Source organism: Athene cunicularia, assembly GCF_003259725.1.
Source record: "Athene cunicularia isolate RWA chromosome 3 unlocalized genomic scaffold, athCun1 chr3_part1, whole genome shotgun sequence".
In the NCBI taxonomy this organism is placed as follows: domain Eukaryota; kingdom Metazoa; phylum Chordata; class Aves; order Strigiformes; family Strigidae; genus Athene; species Athene cunicularia.
In genome coordinates this window covers 37,906,984-37,923,001 of record NW_020799097.1, presented here as the reverse complement: position 1 = coordinate 37,923,001, position 16,018 = coordinate 37,906,984, and the positions used below count along the sequence as shown (strand labels likewise).

The 16,018-nt window shown below is 40.3% G+C and overlaps 1 protein-coding gene across 2 annotated transcripts in view; it reads left to right on the top strand.

Annotated features, from left to right (window-relative positions):
• The window catches only part of ME1 (malic enzyme 1), a 226,460-nt gene that overhangs the window by 21,036 nt on the left and 189,406 nt on the right, over positions 1-16,018 (top strand). The window contains exons 1-2 of one of the 2 annotated variants that reach the window (XM_026845282.1): positions 1,541-1,563; positions 10,515-10,657. The exons of the other annotated variant lie outside the window; for it this stretch is intronic. Of the exons in view, the coding sequence (XP_026701083.1) occupies positions 10,565-10,657 (93 nt within the window). The 5' untranslated portion in view covers positions 1,541-1,563; positions 10,515-10,564. Of the gene's footprint in view, positions 1-1,540; positions 1,564-10,514; positions 10,658-16,018 lie in introns of those variants that run through there. 2 annotated transcript variants of the gene reach the window in all.

The following is a 16,018-nucleotide window of genomic DNA, read 5'->3' as shown; positions in this document are numbered from 1 at the left end:
TGGCACATTCTTTAATACCTTTATTTTTTCTAACTAATTGTAAATCATTCATCCTCAGTCAAATGTAATCCTTAATGCTCTGCTGGACTTTAATCAAATAATAAAACTAGTGATACAGAAATTACAATAGGATTTCAAATCACTACAGATTATCAGGATAACATTACAAATGCTGTCTTGTCATGTGGCCAAAGATTGCACTTACAAAATGTCTTTTTAGTGGCCGTGGTGGGTTGATCCCTATCTATCACTCCCCTCCTCAGTTGGATGGGGAGAGAAAACATAATGAAAGGCTCATGGGTCAATTAAGGACAGGGAGATATCACTCAGAAATTACCATCACAGGCAAACCAGACTCAGCATAGGAAAAATAATTTAAATTATTGCCAATAAATTCAGACTAGGATAATGGGAAACAAGAACAAATCTAAAACCAAATTCGCCTCACCTTTCCCTTCTTCCCAGGCTCAACTTCATTCCCGATTTCTCTACCTCTTCTTCTCCAGTGGTGCAGGTGTATGGGGAATAGGAACTGTGGTCAGTTCATCACACATCATCTCTGCTGCTCCTTCCTCCTCATGGTCTTTCCCTCCTCCGGCATGGGGTCCCTCCCATGGGAGACAACTTTCACAAACTTCCCCAACATGAGTCCTTCCCACGGGCTGCAGTTCTTGAGGAACTGCTCCAGCGTGGGTCCATTCCACGGGGTGCAGTCCTCCAGAAACAGGCTGCTCCAGCATGAGTCCCCCACAGGGTCACAAGTGCTGCCAACAAACCTGCTCCAGCATGGGCTTCTCTCTCTCCACGGGACCACAGGTCCTGCCAGGAACCTGCTCCAAGGTGAGCTTCTCATGGAGTGACAGCCTCCTTCGTGCACCCACCTGCTCTGATGTTGGGGTCCTCCCTGGGCTGCAGGTGGGTCTCTGCTCCACCACCATTAACCTCCATGGGCTGCAGGGGCACAGCTGCCTCACCATGAACTGCACCACGGGCTGCAGGGGAACCTCTGCTCCAGCACCTGGAGCACCTCATCCCCTCCTTCTTCACTGACCTTGGTGTCTGTCTGCAGAGTTGTTCCTTTCACACATTCTCAACACTTCTCTCTGGTTGTAGTTGCTGTTGCACAGCAACTTTTTCACCTTCTTAAACATGTTATCACAGAGGCACTACCACTGTCGCTGAGGGGCTCGGCCTTGGCCAGTGGCAAGGAGCTGGCTGGCATCGGCTCTGTTGGACATAGGATAAGCTTCTAGCAACTTCTCAAGAAATCAACCACATAGCACACCCCTGCTATCAAAACCTTGCCATGCAAACACAGCACACTGGCTCTGGACCTTATTTTCCAATTGGATAACCAAAATTAAACTGAAATGAAAAGTGAAATGAGTTAGTTAAGGGACATGTACCATCACTGCAGCATAGTAAATAATATTTGCAACCACCTTTAAGTCTCTTCCTAAGAAACAAAAACTTATACAGCATGTTATACCTCAATAACTTCAATGCTTTTTGAATGTTTTTGCTTTTCATTCCAGCACCTCTTGTCTGTCTGGCTGTCCTCAGGTGAGTACTTTACAGACTTAAGAAATGTATCTTTGCAACATCCTGTACAAAGGGCTTTGCAGACAAAGTGGAACAGCCAGTAACTGCAAGATCACTCATGTCCACAGGCAGGTTCTCTGGCAGAAGTTCAAATTCTTTTCAGAGTCTGAACTACAAAGCTCTTCTACCTAGAAAGGATCTCCTTAATACTTGTTTTCCATTTACACTGAAAACAAATTCACAAGTTTCCACTGGTAACTCAGGGACAAGTATATCATGCAGTTTTTCAGTGCCACTACCAAATTCCCTGCCCCTGCCCCAGCCTTTTTGCATCATTTCCACATGCTGGTATATAGCTCTATGTGGGTCATACAAAGTGTGGATAATTACTTCAGTTAGGAAAAAGTCAGCAGAAAATAGTTAAACGAATTGAGCTGCTGATCCACTTTACTGTGCTGCCTCCACAAAGCTACAGCAGCACCAAGGTGCTGTGGAAGCGAGTGACTCGGCGTGGCACCACCAGACACCAAACCATGGATTTAGTGACTATAGTCAGTGCATCTACTGCACACTGCTTTGTGTCCATCCTTATTTAAGTATATACTTATACTTACAGAAATAGATAACTTCTAGATGTTATCAACAGAATGTAACGTTCACTCCCTGGGTTGAGAAAAGACATCAGCGGTTAGCCTTGTGGTAACAATTTACAAGATGGCATGGCTGTGGAGAATAAATTCATTCTCTTGAGATTGACAACAATACTGCAATGGGTGCTGGAGTGAAAGCTGAGGTTTTCTGGTCTTCCACGAGAAAGCACTCAGAGATCCTGACTCTAAGCGGAGAACGGAGCACAGGTAAGAGGCTCCTCTTCCTCTTCACATGTTGCCAGAAATGGCTCAGGCTTTAAACGTTTACTTCATTTGGCTGAAGTGAGGCAAGCTTTATGTATTATGTAAGGAGAGCCCTTTTATATTGCTTAAAGAAAGAAGGTCACATTTAAAATTTATTTTCCTTTTTCACACTAAAATGTGTTGTAAATATCAGTGCGAGTTAGATGATCCAAAACTTTGCCTTTCCCGAAGAACATGTCCCCTTACATTTGAAATTGATTGCTGTTCTCCTTTCAGTTTCTGGATTAAGTTGCTGTGCATGTCCTAACTCAAAGTTGTACTATCTTCCAAGACAAGATTTGCTTTTATTGTTATGCTATAGTAACTGTGTACATGAATCAGTTTTTTCCACTGGTTTTACGTACAGTCTACGTAATTCTGTGTCCTTAATTAAAAAGTAATGTCAGATTTAGTAGCTATATTTTTAGTATACTGGGCCAAATTCCCAGTTCATTATTGCACGGTGAAATAATAATAATAAAGTTAAAACATTTTTTATTATTTTAGATATCAATTTTTTGTTATTAACTTTTACACAGATATATACAGCTTATAATAATCTTAGCGTAATTACAGAGCAAAACAGATGGGATATTGTAAATTGAGCTAATTTTAGGGTCCTCCAGTATAGCATAATAGTCTCTCTCCTGTCAGACAACCAAACCAGGAAGAATAGATTAACTTCTTTATTTAGGACACATCTGCTGACAGGAGCAAGGAATGAATGATTCTTCTTGAAGCAAAGATTTATCCTGAAAAGTGTTAGACACTGATCTTAGTCCAGCATCTAAGTATCTAAAGACTTTAATGAATGAGGGCCAGAGCTCTTAGCACCTCTCAGGAGGTAGTTTGTGGTGAGGCAGTCTCTGCAGGAGATGGGATCACTGCTCTCAGAAATTAGCAGGCTGCTAAAATAGGCATTTCAGATAACAGGGGAAAAAATGCTGAATATAAAGCCAGGTTCAAAGTTTTCACTTCATGCAGTCTTTTTAATCTATCTTGAAGAAAACCTATGGTGCCCCAGAATCTGGATCGCCATTTGAGATAAATTATTTTGAGACATCAAACAAATTTTTATAAACTACAGGGAAGGCTCATGCTACAAATTGAAATGAATGCCACCTATAGGTGTAAAGGAGAAGATTCAGAACCTAAACCTATGAGACATGCTGCACCTTAACCCTGATGAAATAATAGACCTATCAAGGAGCTTGGGGTGGGAAAGGGAGGACTGAGAGCCACTGCAAGGCTGTCAAGAGCTGTAGAGAATTCAGGTCTCATTGAGAGAACTGCTAACAACTTTAGGACAGAAATAATACCTACCATGCCAAAGCCAGTATGAAGAGATTAGTATCAGTCATCAGAAATAAATAATAAAGAAGAAATGTGAGATTTACAGTTGTAGTGTGGTATCCATGGGCAAGATAAAGGATATATACTTAATTCATAATGTTTTTCATAAATAAAACACTGCATATCTTCTTAAAAATACATTACAGTAGGTTCCATGAAAAAAAAAATGTGGCCAAAGGAAACAAATTAGAAACTGAAGCCATGGCTGAGATAGTGCTTGCATTTTATTTCTTTTAAACTTTTAATTTTAATTTTTAATTAAATTCTAGAATGAACTCTCTCAGGATTGTTTGATCACAAACACCTTTACTTTCTTTAGCAATCCATGACTGAACACAAAAAGTGCTTTCCAGTTATTAAAGAAAGTGGGTCACTGGTTTCTGCATTCAGATACACAAATAATATGGCTTTTTAAACTTTAAACATGTCTCATTGTATATAACCCTTAGTAAGGAATGTGTACTTTGGTGCATATGAAAATATTGGTTGAGACACCAAGACGTTTGATATACTGCACATGCACCATTCATTAATTTTCCCTGACAATTTATATGCATAGATGTTGGGTTATCCAAATATAAACTTGCACATAGCCCGAGAGCTTGGAAGGTTCACACCCTTTTTAAATGCAGGCAACCTTTCTTCTCTGTGAATTCCCATTAGGCCTCTATAGTGCACTTGCCAGAACGCTGAAGCTCAGCAGGTGTGGTCTTTCTGTAAATTTTTCCCAGTGGAAGTTTAATGGGAACCTCTCGCACATATAAAAATATAATACAAATGTTTGCTGGATCAGGATCTCAATTTTAAAACTTAGGGGGGCAGGGATTATGTCTTTCAGTATACACTAGCACATCCGGACTCTAGATCAGGGTCCTACAGAAAATTAAATAATAACTGAATAGTCGTCAAAATATTCCCTGTGAAAGATGCTAAATCATTTAAAGGCACAGTTCTAGAAAAGCCATAGGGTCATTTTGGAAACCAAAAGAAATTCATGGTGCTCAGCACTTTGTATGATGTGCACTTATTTAGTCGGTATAATGTTTTGTAAAATGAAAGTAGACAAAATGCAGCTACATGTTTCCAGATCGGTGACATGGAGATTATTCACTTGGTCTTCACAAAATAGTTTAGAGGTTAAATGTTGTGCAAAGGCTACGTGTTACTAAAACGTGCTCTCATTGCATCCATGCACTGTCATGCTCATTAGGACACAGTAATTACAGTCGTGCTCTTCTGAGGTGGCGATTGCGTTTCTGGTAACTTCTATTCCCGATTGAACCATAAAATGTTCTTACAGCTAAAACTGGACATACCAACATCTGGCCTGAGAGCAATCACTTTATACCATTTGAATTGAGATATTATTTATTGAGAAGTTAAAATCAACACCTCCTGATACAGGAAAGTTATCCTCCCCCTTTTAGCTGAACAATTTGTTCAAAGCCCCAAGTTGGGACTCATTGCACATCCCACGTAGCTGATTCTTGGAACAAACAATTCCTTTGGGGATCTAAGTCTAAAACACAGACTGGATTCTGACTCAGTTGGAATAAATGTATTTCTAGTAAGAAAAAAAATCAAATTAGCTCAGTTTTGAGGCACACATGATCAGAGAAGTCAGAGCAAGTATGTAGTATAACTTCGTTACAAGGAAAAATCAATAATCAGCTACAAGAATAATAATTACAGAGAAAGATGCTGCCTACACAGTTATCTATTTTATAGATGCACTGCATGGACTATGACCTCTTGCCTTCGGCAAAACTCCTTCTCAGTCCACCTTATCATGGAGAAGCACTATTTCATGTGATAAAGAATATTGACATTTCTCTTTAACATATGTTAATAGTACCACCTATATCTCCTTTTGGTTTCCTCATATCCAAATCTACCACCTGAACTCTGCATTACCAAGGATAAGTACATTCTAAAGCTTATACCCATTGGCACTTCAGCTACACTGCGATTTCTGTGAACACAGCCCACATTTATTGTGCCATGCTACCTGGGCTTGCTTTGGGACTGGTCTGCATTGCAAGAAGTCTGTTGCCCTTTCTCATGCTTCATGCAGATGTATTTGTAGGTATTTGTCAAAATCCTTCACGTTCAGTTTTCTATTTGCTTCGGTCATTTTCTACTAGGGTATAAACTAGTAAATGGTTGCAATCTATTCCTGCTTATAAACTTATGGTGGAATAAGCGCCTAGTGAGACCACAACATACAGGGCTTGAAAATGGTAACTATTTCTTCATGGCATGCTGAACAGTCACAATGAATTCATAACTGCCCCTCTGTAGGCCAGTACTTCTAATACAACAGAAGTAGCGTAATACAGTGGGATCATTGTTACACTGACTTTAAATGACTAGTCGATTGATAAGTGTTTGAGCAGCTGATTAGTGCAGAGGTAAGTTGCCACTGTTCTCCAAAGTATAGCTATGTGCAAACTGTGTACATCTCCTGAAATCCTGATCAGTGTTGGCCAAAGCTCCACTAAAACAGTTGTGGCAATGGAGATTTTATAGTTTGACCAAAGTTTATGGACATCAGAAATAGGACAAGTTCTGGCTTTCAGAGCATGGGGAGCTCACACTTTGTAGGGAACAAGGATTGTTATATTTGTACCCATAGTTCAGTTACCACAGACAATGCCACCTGCAGCATTTGTACACCAATCAGGGCGAGTTCATGAGAACCATTTCAAGAACTACAGAAAAGATGCATGATATCAGGATTTTGAGAAGGTCTTGTCTTTTCTGACTCATGAAACTATGTCCTTATGTCAGAGAGCTTGGCAAAAGACAGTCTGACTGTTTGCTCACAGCTGCAGGGGGGAGGCGGAGTGAGATGCTGTTTCAAAAGTCCTTGCAATACCAAGTGAATGGGTAACAAAATGGCAGATTATATTTAATCCAAATATTACACACACACACACTGATTTACTCCAATTTACTTAAGACAATTTAGGAAAGAGGCCACTGAGTCTCTGTGGGTAAATCTCTGAAAACTGGCACAGAATTTTAGAGGCATTAAAAAATGTGGATACAGTTTCAGAAAAAAAAAAAAAAAAAAAAAAAAAGAGCGAGAGAATGACCATGATGTTGAATGAAGTCATACATAGACACTGTCTGCATTAGTGGTCATCTCAACTCCAAAGGGTTTAAACAAAAACTAGAAAAAGTATAGAGGGTGGGCTGAGGTACAAAATAAAGATTTAAATAGTTTAAGACTTCAGTTTGGAAAAGAAACTACTGCAGTGGGAGAAAACACAATTCTCTATATTTTGACAGTTGTAAAGAGTATGTACTCTTGTACATTAGACAAACTGTATGTAAGATTTGATTGCCCGCAGGATAATTGGAAACTGATCACTGTGGTTAGTATTGTCCATATAATTGTGGCCCTACACCTATGCAAGGCTAATTACAAGTGGTTTTGCATGCTGTGGTTCTGTGGCTGTAGACCTAATATTATGCTCCCAGCTAGGCTGAGCCCATTAATTAATTAATAATTAAAAGATGCTTTCTGTACTTAAATTCTAGCAACACAAAATGATGGAGGACAATAAGATTCTTAAATGTTGGCCTATAATGATGTGGGAGCTTAAAGTATACTCTTAACGGTAGGTACTCTGTTTCAGCTGTACCTCTGCTGTTCTTCCCCTAGCAGTGCCTGCCTTTTAGGCATGTTGCAGCACAGACTGCATGGGCTATACAGAGGTGGGATTTGCTGAATAACATTCTGTTTTTAATGGAGATTTAGAGGGTTTGGGTAATGACATGGGAAATCCTTGGTAGGAACATTCCTTTAAGAGTTAGTTATGAGGACTCTACAAGCGGTAATGGTAGGATAGAGTAACAAGTAGTGCTATGTAGCTTTATTGGGACATACTGTTCTCTCCTGATAGGATTAAAACATTTTAGGGGTTTTAATATATTTTTTTAAAATTTTACATAAATAAACATGTTTTGAGTAATGTTTTTCTTCAGGAAATATTGCTTCTTACAAGTATGAATCAATAAAACAGCTCACAAACTTAAACAAGAAGACATCTAATTATTTGTCAGGTGATATATCTAGTGCTGTATAGCGATGTTTTTACCAATCCACTCCATGTACTTTACCTAGAATTTCCCTAGAGCTTATTTATAGCTCAAACTTATTTAATTTTTGAGTGTTTCCTGAAATAAATAAACTGTGCCCTTCAGCTGTCCCTTGCAGTTAATTATGTTAACTAGGACAGCTATTCTTTGGACATTTTATAAAACACTGAAACTCTCATCTGAACTAGGCCACTAACTAATTGCTATGCACAGGCAACAACGCCACATTATTTCTGAAACCCTGTCATTATTGTCCTGTAATTGAAAAACCACAGTAACGGTGAACTATCTTGTGCATGACCACTTTAAATCAGAAAATTTTCTGCTTAAACAAAATCTCTGTTATTTCCTTTCTTTGGCGTGACAGGAAACAATATTAGACATTTTTACAAATTAAGTTTCAGAAGAAATAATCTTAAAATTGTAAAAGGACACAATGCTATTTGTCAAATATTGTCAAAACTCAAAATGACCAGGTCAGTTCATCTTTGAAATACTGTTTTAGAAATACAGCATCCTTTTGGATTTTTGGTATGGCAAGTTATTGTTATCTGTGTAGGAATACAGCTTTATATTTGTTACACCCTTGTTAGCTTCTCATTAAGAATTCAGGGAATGCATAACCACTGCATAAAAGCTATAGTATCCAGACCTCTGAGGGCCTCTATAGAGCTGTATAGAATGGCTCTTTGGATGACAAGGTGAACAGATGTGTCAGTGAATAAATTAATGGGAAATTGACTGCTGCTACCTGAGTAATTACGAGGCTGAGAATGACTTCAAAAGTGGTTGGAGAGAAATGCTCTTCTTTATCCTCTAGTGAAGTGCAAATTGAAAAGAATAATCTCTGGGGACTACTCACAAGCCCTTACTTAAGTGTTCTCTTTTAGGTGCTAAGCTTCATAAAATGATATACAATATTATTTTCTCCTTATGTTCTGTACTCATGCTGAAGCTGTCTAGGTCTTTTACAGATATTTACAAATCAGGCATCACAGCCATCAATGCCCATGATTCCTTGTACATAGTCTACATACTCCTGTTAAAGCAGAGTGGTAGCAATTATCTCAAAAAAAATTTGCCTCAATCTTCTTCCCTGCTGATTTATCTGATTTTAGCTTTTAATTGGTCTTGTCTAAACGATTTGTACATAAAAAACCTAAGCACAGCTGGAATCTCATGCACTAAACCTCCTGTGCTTTGGCAAGTGAACTGCATGTAATGGACCCCACACAGCTTCCTTTGCATAAGGAAGGGTTTCTGATGAACTAAGAATTGTGCTTGAGCTTCTGCCAACATTTTTGTCAGAAGGCTTGTTTTTAACATTGCTAATGATTTGGAAAACAAAATGGAGTTTGTAGAATGATCCAAAATATTTATGGTAATTAGCACATGGAAAAGAAAAAGCCCTTCACAGGCTCCCCAAATCATCTGCCCTTGTATAGGAGAGGAAGTAGTTAAAAGAGCAAAATTTCTGAGCAGACTCTGTCAGTTGCTAAACCACTAAAATTACTGTGCCAGACATAACCATGAAAGCAAACAATGAAAGTGCCCTCTAAAACTATTCCAAAACTATCCTAAAGGTGTTGAAGTTGTTTGGAATTATGTCTGTAATGAGTGGGGTGGAAAGAATTCACCCCATTTTTATAAACAATGGAAGGAGTCTTGCACAGTTATCACTTATTGCTGGAACATACATATGATATGGTAATTTAAGTAAAAATGCTGTTCAGGGGCTTTTTCTAAATCCTATTATTTCTAGCGAGACAGTGAACTCCCAGTATTAAGCTACAAATCATACCATAAAGTCATAGTAATTTCACTTGGGCGTTGAACAATCCTCAGCTCCAAATTCATTGTTAGCACAACTAAAATGAAGCCAGGAAAAATTTGTTGCGGGACACTTAACCAAACAGTCTAAAAAATTTTAATTCTAGTAATCTGAAACATTCTTCCATGTATTATCTCTAAAATATCTGAGATGGAATTATGTGTGCACATCTAAATTTCTAAAACTATGTGTAGTGTTAAATGAAGGCATTTGCATTAGTGATGGTAAGATAGCACTATCAAGATTTCATATCTTTCAGATAAGCAGGCTTGGGAATCTAGAAATATTTTACATTCCTCATCACCAGCCAATTCAGGAAATTAATTAAAAAAGGATATTTCAAGGAAGATTTGCTTCAAGCGTTTTGTATAGTTTGAAGAGAAGGAATGCCATTATGTAGGTCATTGAAGTCACTCCACAGTGTCCATATATTCAAATTAGAAACAGTTCAGATCACCTTTGCAAATCTACAACTGCTTACATTAGGTCTGTTCTTGTGTGATTAAGTGACAACTAAAGAAGTGAGTAGTTAGGCCTCATTCAAACTGGATTTTTTTTTTTGGTAGAAATGGGAAAATCCTTAGGAAACTTTGCACTATTTAGAGAAATACTGAAAAAAGTTTGGATGCTTATTTTGAGCACTATTTAATATGTTGAGAGAACATGCTGCACGTAGCATATATATCTTTTATTTGCCTTGTGCTAGATTTACTATAAGAAGGATATGGTCTACAAGTCAGAACAGTAACAATGGGAAATGGAAGAATTAAACTCTCATTCTTCCCCAGGTGTATTGTGCAGCACAAATGAACAGCCACATAGGCATGCGACTACTTCTATGGAAGTTGCCATGGAAGTTGCTAACGGTACCATGCACATGTGGATATTTCTTCACAGTGCTTCAACACATCCAACAAGATGTGTTGGCCAGGTACTGCTTTCTTTCTGCAATGCCTAGATTATGCAATGCAACTAATAAAAACTGCAGCAAATATTTTTATTGTTTTATTATATTTATATATATTTTATGTATAAGTTATACCAAAATAATTTTAGTATTTCTATGAATCTGGAGGCAGGTTCCAAAATTGTGGAGTCTTAAAGTATTTACCACCAATTGTTGAAGTTAAACAGTTCAATTAGACTTAAGGCACGTAGGATAAAACCCTTGTAAGAAAGGAGTGAAGTGTGAGGGGTACAAAGACAGTTCTGGGTAAAAATCCCACTGGCCAAACAGATACATGCCTAAGTAGATAAAGAGACAGAAATGCAGGATCAGGATCACAAGGAGAAACAGCCTTTTGTGGCTGTGATGAAATTCCTGTAGAAATGCCTGTATGTTCAGACAATTTGTCATTCTCAGTGGTGTACTACCCCAGAATCACATAACAATCTAGGTTGGAAAGTATGTCTGAAGTTCATCCTGCCCAACCTCCTGTTCAAAACAGGCTAAATGTCAAAGCCATATGGGGTTGCTCAGGACCTTGTCTTGACAGGTTTTGAAAATCTCCAGGCATGAAACTCTTCAACCTCTTTAGGCAGCCTGCTCTGGTGCTCACCACCCTTCTGGTGGAAAATGTCATGCTTGGGCTGGACTGGACATTCTCCAGGTGCACCTTGCTACTGCTGCCTCTTGGCATTGCACTCCTCATCTGTGAAAAAAGCTGGCTCAGCCTTCTTAGTCCCTGTTTGCCATGCCAGGGTGCAGTGAGGGCCAGGGGCTCCCCATGTGGGCCAGCACGGCAGGGTGTCACCGGGCAGGGCTTGCCCCACCACCCCCAGTGAAGGAGGAGGGGCAGCTGGGGTGGCCTCCATCCAGCTCTGCTCCGGTGCTGAGGCTGGTCGGAGGTTGAGCTGGGAAAATGAAGCAGGGCCAGGCTTGGTGAGGGTAACCGGCATCAGATACAGCCCTGTGACCACTGAGTGAGTCCACAGCAAGGAGGCCAGCTGAGGCCAGGCTGGGAAGTCAGCCCGTGGGTGGTCAGGGTCCAGGCCAGCGGAGTTCATGGCCAGGCACAGGCATGGCTGTGGTGCAGCTGGGGACCGGCACTGCTGCAGCATCACTGGGGAAGTGACCGATGGCTCTGGGGGGCTGAAATGGGGTCCTGAGACATGGGCAGGGTCGGGGAAGCCCTGGGAAGGTGGGCAGGGACAGGCAGGGTAGGCAGTGACCTCAAAGTGCTGGCATTTTGGGCATTTCAGACTACCATTAGATTCCTCTTCAGGAGTGCATTGTCCAGTTTAAAGTAAAAAATTAAAAAAAACCCCACCTTTGTGTTAGAAACAATACTTTTTAGATAATAAAAAAAATATCAAAATTAAGCAATAACCTCGTACTGCTTATGCTGTTTAATTTTTGCTTCTCCTTCATCTTAACTAACTAAAAACATGCTTCCCAAGGATCAAAAAATGAACTTAATTTTCAAATTACCAAGCACAAGTCAGGATTGCTAATGCTAGTGTAAAATGTTTACGTAATAGAGTCTTTAAAATGCTTCGGTTCTATTTTTAAATCATTAAACAATTCACCTTTTAAAGCTAACCTTGTGTCTCTGCCAAATTTGACTTGATATTGCCAACTCATTCAGCCTGCATCCCTGCAGGAAAGGACATAGGGTTATTTTGGATCAGAAACTCAGCATGAGTTAATAGTATTGCACTATTGCAAATAAAGCAAACATTGTGCTGAGAAGTATAAAGGGAATTGCCATCAGTAAAATATGTGAAATAAACCCCTCAGCTGATTCAGGGCTGGCGAGGTCTTGGCTGGAGTACCATGGCCCTCGTGAGCATCCAACAGTTACTATCAGTTGGTAATAGATTGACTACAGATCTTGATGGGGTAAGTCAGACAAGAAATACAAGTACCACCCTAAAAAAGCAGTGAATTGGATGTTTTCATCAGCACATAGGAGTTCCCTCTCTCTTCTTCCAAACCAGTAGCCCTGGAAGCTAACCCCCTGCCCAGTCCCACAGCAGGATATGGAGATCCCAGACTCAACAGCATTTCAAACAGTGGTTCAGGGGGGTCCAAATCCTCTGATCAGTCATAGCCTGACACATGGACATTTCCCAAATTCCATTCTTAACTATTTAAACTGAGTCAGTCATCTTCACTAACTACTTCAGCAACAAGGAAATATTCTTTCCTGTGCTATTTCTCCTTACTGTTACCAAAAGCAGGTTGTGAAGTTTCATTTATTGAAGCTTTTTAACACTATGTTGAGATACAAAGGTACACTAGATGACCAATGTGCCTTCTAGTCCCTTTTTTCTACAAATATTTCAAGTAGAGTTTTTCATATATCCATAGTACATCTGGGTAGATTTGGGAGATGAGAAGTGTAGAGGGTGGGAGGAAACATAAATATAGGTAGGTATGAAAAATCATGAGTAGGAGTTTTAAAAGTGTACCATAGAGAAACCATTTGAGTGTCAGAATTAGGTGCCTACCAGAAGGGCAAAACCACTGTAGTTTCTGTCAGAAACATCTTGATAATGTATGATGCTCACTAATCATTAATCTGAATGTGGGCTAACATTTGCAAAAATATCTGTATCATGTACACAGCCATAACAAAAGAATTTGGCCACTTAAAAAGGCTTTATTTGTATTCTCGTAATACAGCTTTACTGTACAATGCAGTCCTCTTTTGGAATAACCGATGACTGCACACGTAAGTGCTGAATGTTACCCCTTTAGCACATTTTAAACTATTTTTGTGGTTCATATATTGTGAGGTCCTGGAAGAGTCACTCTAAAACTCATCTTGGTCAAAGATACTCTACAAAGGTAATACGAATACACGACAAAATTCGCAGGAAGTTATAAATGCTAGCAAGGAAAGCAATCACTAGCAGCTGACTCAGACAAATAAATCCCTAGTAATACCATTAAATGCTAAAATGTTCCAGTCCTCAAGTGGGGAACTTCTACAGGTGACAGGTTTTCTTAGTTTCTTTGGTCTTCCTTTTGAGCTGAAAAGGTCTGTTGCCATTCTTACAGCTCAGGGACATGTTTATTCTAACAAATAGTGATGATTTTGTTTTTAATAATGTTTGAATATAACAAACAAATTCTATTTTTAGGAAGACTGGAAAGAGTAAATTTGTACTTAAAACACAGTAGTAAATGGTTTCTGAAGTCTGATTACATTAAAAAAAAATATAGTGAAATGAACTTCACCTGAATTTGCTGTTTCATTACATACCTTTTATAACTAGAGTGAGGTGAGTCAGGACAAGTCCTTAGCAGGGGTCAGACCTCAGGACAGGCACTCATTGTGGTTGCAGAGACTTTTGGCATAAATCAAAGAGGTTTTTTTTATAGACAGTGTTGCAACATGAAGATAAAAATTGGATCAGTATACGTTGCTTTCTCTTGGACAAAAATACTGCATTTAGGTTAGCATTCTATCACAGTGGCTTCAGTGTACCCACATAGAAAGCAAAAATTATGTTTCTCTGTTGCATTTTATCATGACTCTATATTGCTTTTTATTTTTATCATGACTAAAAAAGGCCTGAAATGCTACCCTGATATCCCTGATACCTATTGAAGGTAATAGTCAGGACTTGGGTAGGTAGATACTCAGCTTATCTGGACAAATCCAAGGAAGGCTGGATAATTAATCACAAAGACTCCAGGTTTAAAGTTTGTTCAAAACTTTTTATTAATACTGCTTTCCATAATATTTAATTAGATGGCAGAGCAAGGGAGACGTTTATTTACTGAATTTTGTGCTGACTTGCTAATCAAGTTTCTAGAAATAGAGGCTTGGAACCCTTTCAACTTTCCTTTGTTAATTAACCCCAAATGAACTTTTTGGAGCTACTTAATATGAAATTCTGGAAAGGCCAGATTCTGTGGAAGCCTTTTTTTTTTTTTTTATATATATAAAATATGAGGTAGTAGAATGGATACAAGGCCTACTGACTAAACATGAGAAGTTTAAAAGAGCTGTAACATTTTGATCTGTTTGTTGCTGCTTGACAACAGATAAACTCACATCCTTAAGTATTTATCTAGCCACCACACATTTCAAGCTGTGCAAATTCTCTAGGAGAACTATGGTATCCTGGAGTACTGTGTCCAGCTCTAGGGCCCCCAACATAAAAAGGACACAGACCTGCTCAAAGTGGGTCCAGAGGCCACAAAGATGATCAGGGGTCTGAAGCACCTCCCTTAAGAGGACAGGCTGGGAGAGCTGGGGTTATTCAGCCTGGAGAAGGCTCCAGGGAGATTTTACAGTGGTCTTCCAGGAAGGCGTGAAGATACAGGAAAAGATGGGAAAGGACTCTTTATAAGAGAGTGTACTGATAGGATGAGGGGTAATGTCTTAAATTGAAAGATTTAGATTAGATACAAGGAAGAAATTCTTCACTGTGAAGGTGGTGGACACTCCACAGGTTGCCCAGAGAAGCTGTGGCTGCCCCCTCCCTGGCAGTGTTCAAGGCCAGGCTGGACGGGGCTTTGAGCAACCTGGTCTAGAGGAAGGTGTCCCTGCCCATGGCAGGGGGGTTGGAAGTAGATGATCTTTAAGGTCCCTTCCAACCCAAACCATTCTATGATTCACATAGAAATTACTTTTGTTTACATACATGAATTTTGAGGAATAAAGACACAGTCATACAGTACACAATGGATTGTATGCAAACAATTTCAGAACATACTGTAAGCAAACGTTAAGGGATAGTGGCACAAACGAGCTGAACACCTGCTCTGACCTAATACTCCGTCCCCCTTCCAGGTGTAACCCCAAACACTACAGCTGAAGCCAGCACACTGCTCCTTGCCCCCCAAAACAGAGCTAAATCCACCAAACACGAGTTCCTGACTATACAAAGCCATTCAGCCCACCCACTTCGGGAAAGTTTGGGTTTCAGAGTCACGTAACAGCAGGAGGAAAGTGAGACGGGGCCGTTACTAAAGCGCACAGGCCCAGCTTCTGCGCGCGGCCGAGCCCCGGGGATTCCGGTGGGACACGGGGTGTCCCCGAGGGCCCGTGCAGGCAGGTCCATGAGCAGTGTCACACCGCGGCGCTCCCTGCGCTGGGTAACGCCAGGTCCCGTGTAAAACCCGCCGTGACGAGGCAGAACCGCCGGTGCCATCTCCGCTCACCAGGTGATGAGGGACCGGCCTGTTTCCAACGGGCACAGAGCGCCCTGGAGGGGCCTCGGAAGCGGGAGTCGGTCTCACCCCCCCTGCAAACGCGGGGCCCGGGGCGAGGCTGCTGCGGGCCGCTCCCGGCCGCGGGGAGGCTGCGGGCCCGAAGCCCCGCTCGTCCCCCCC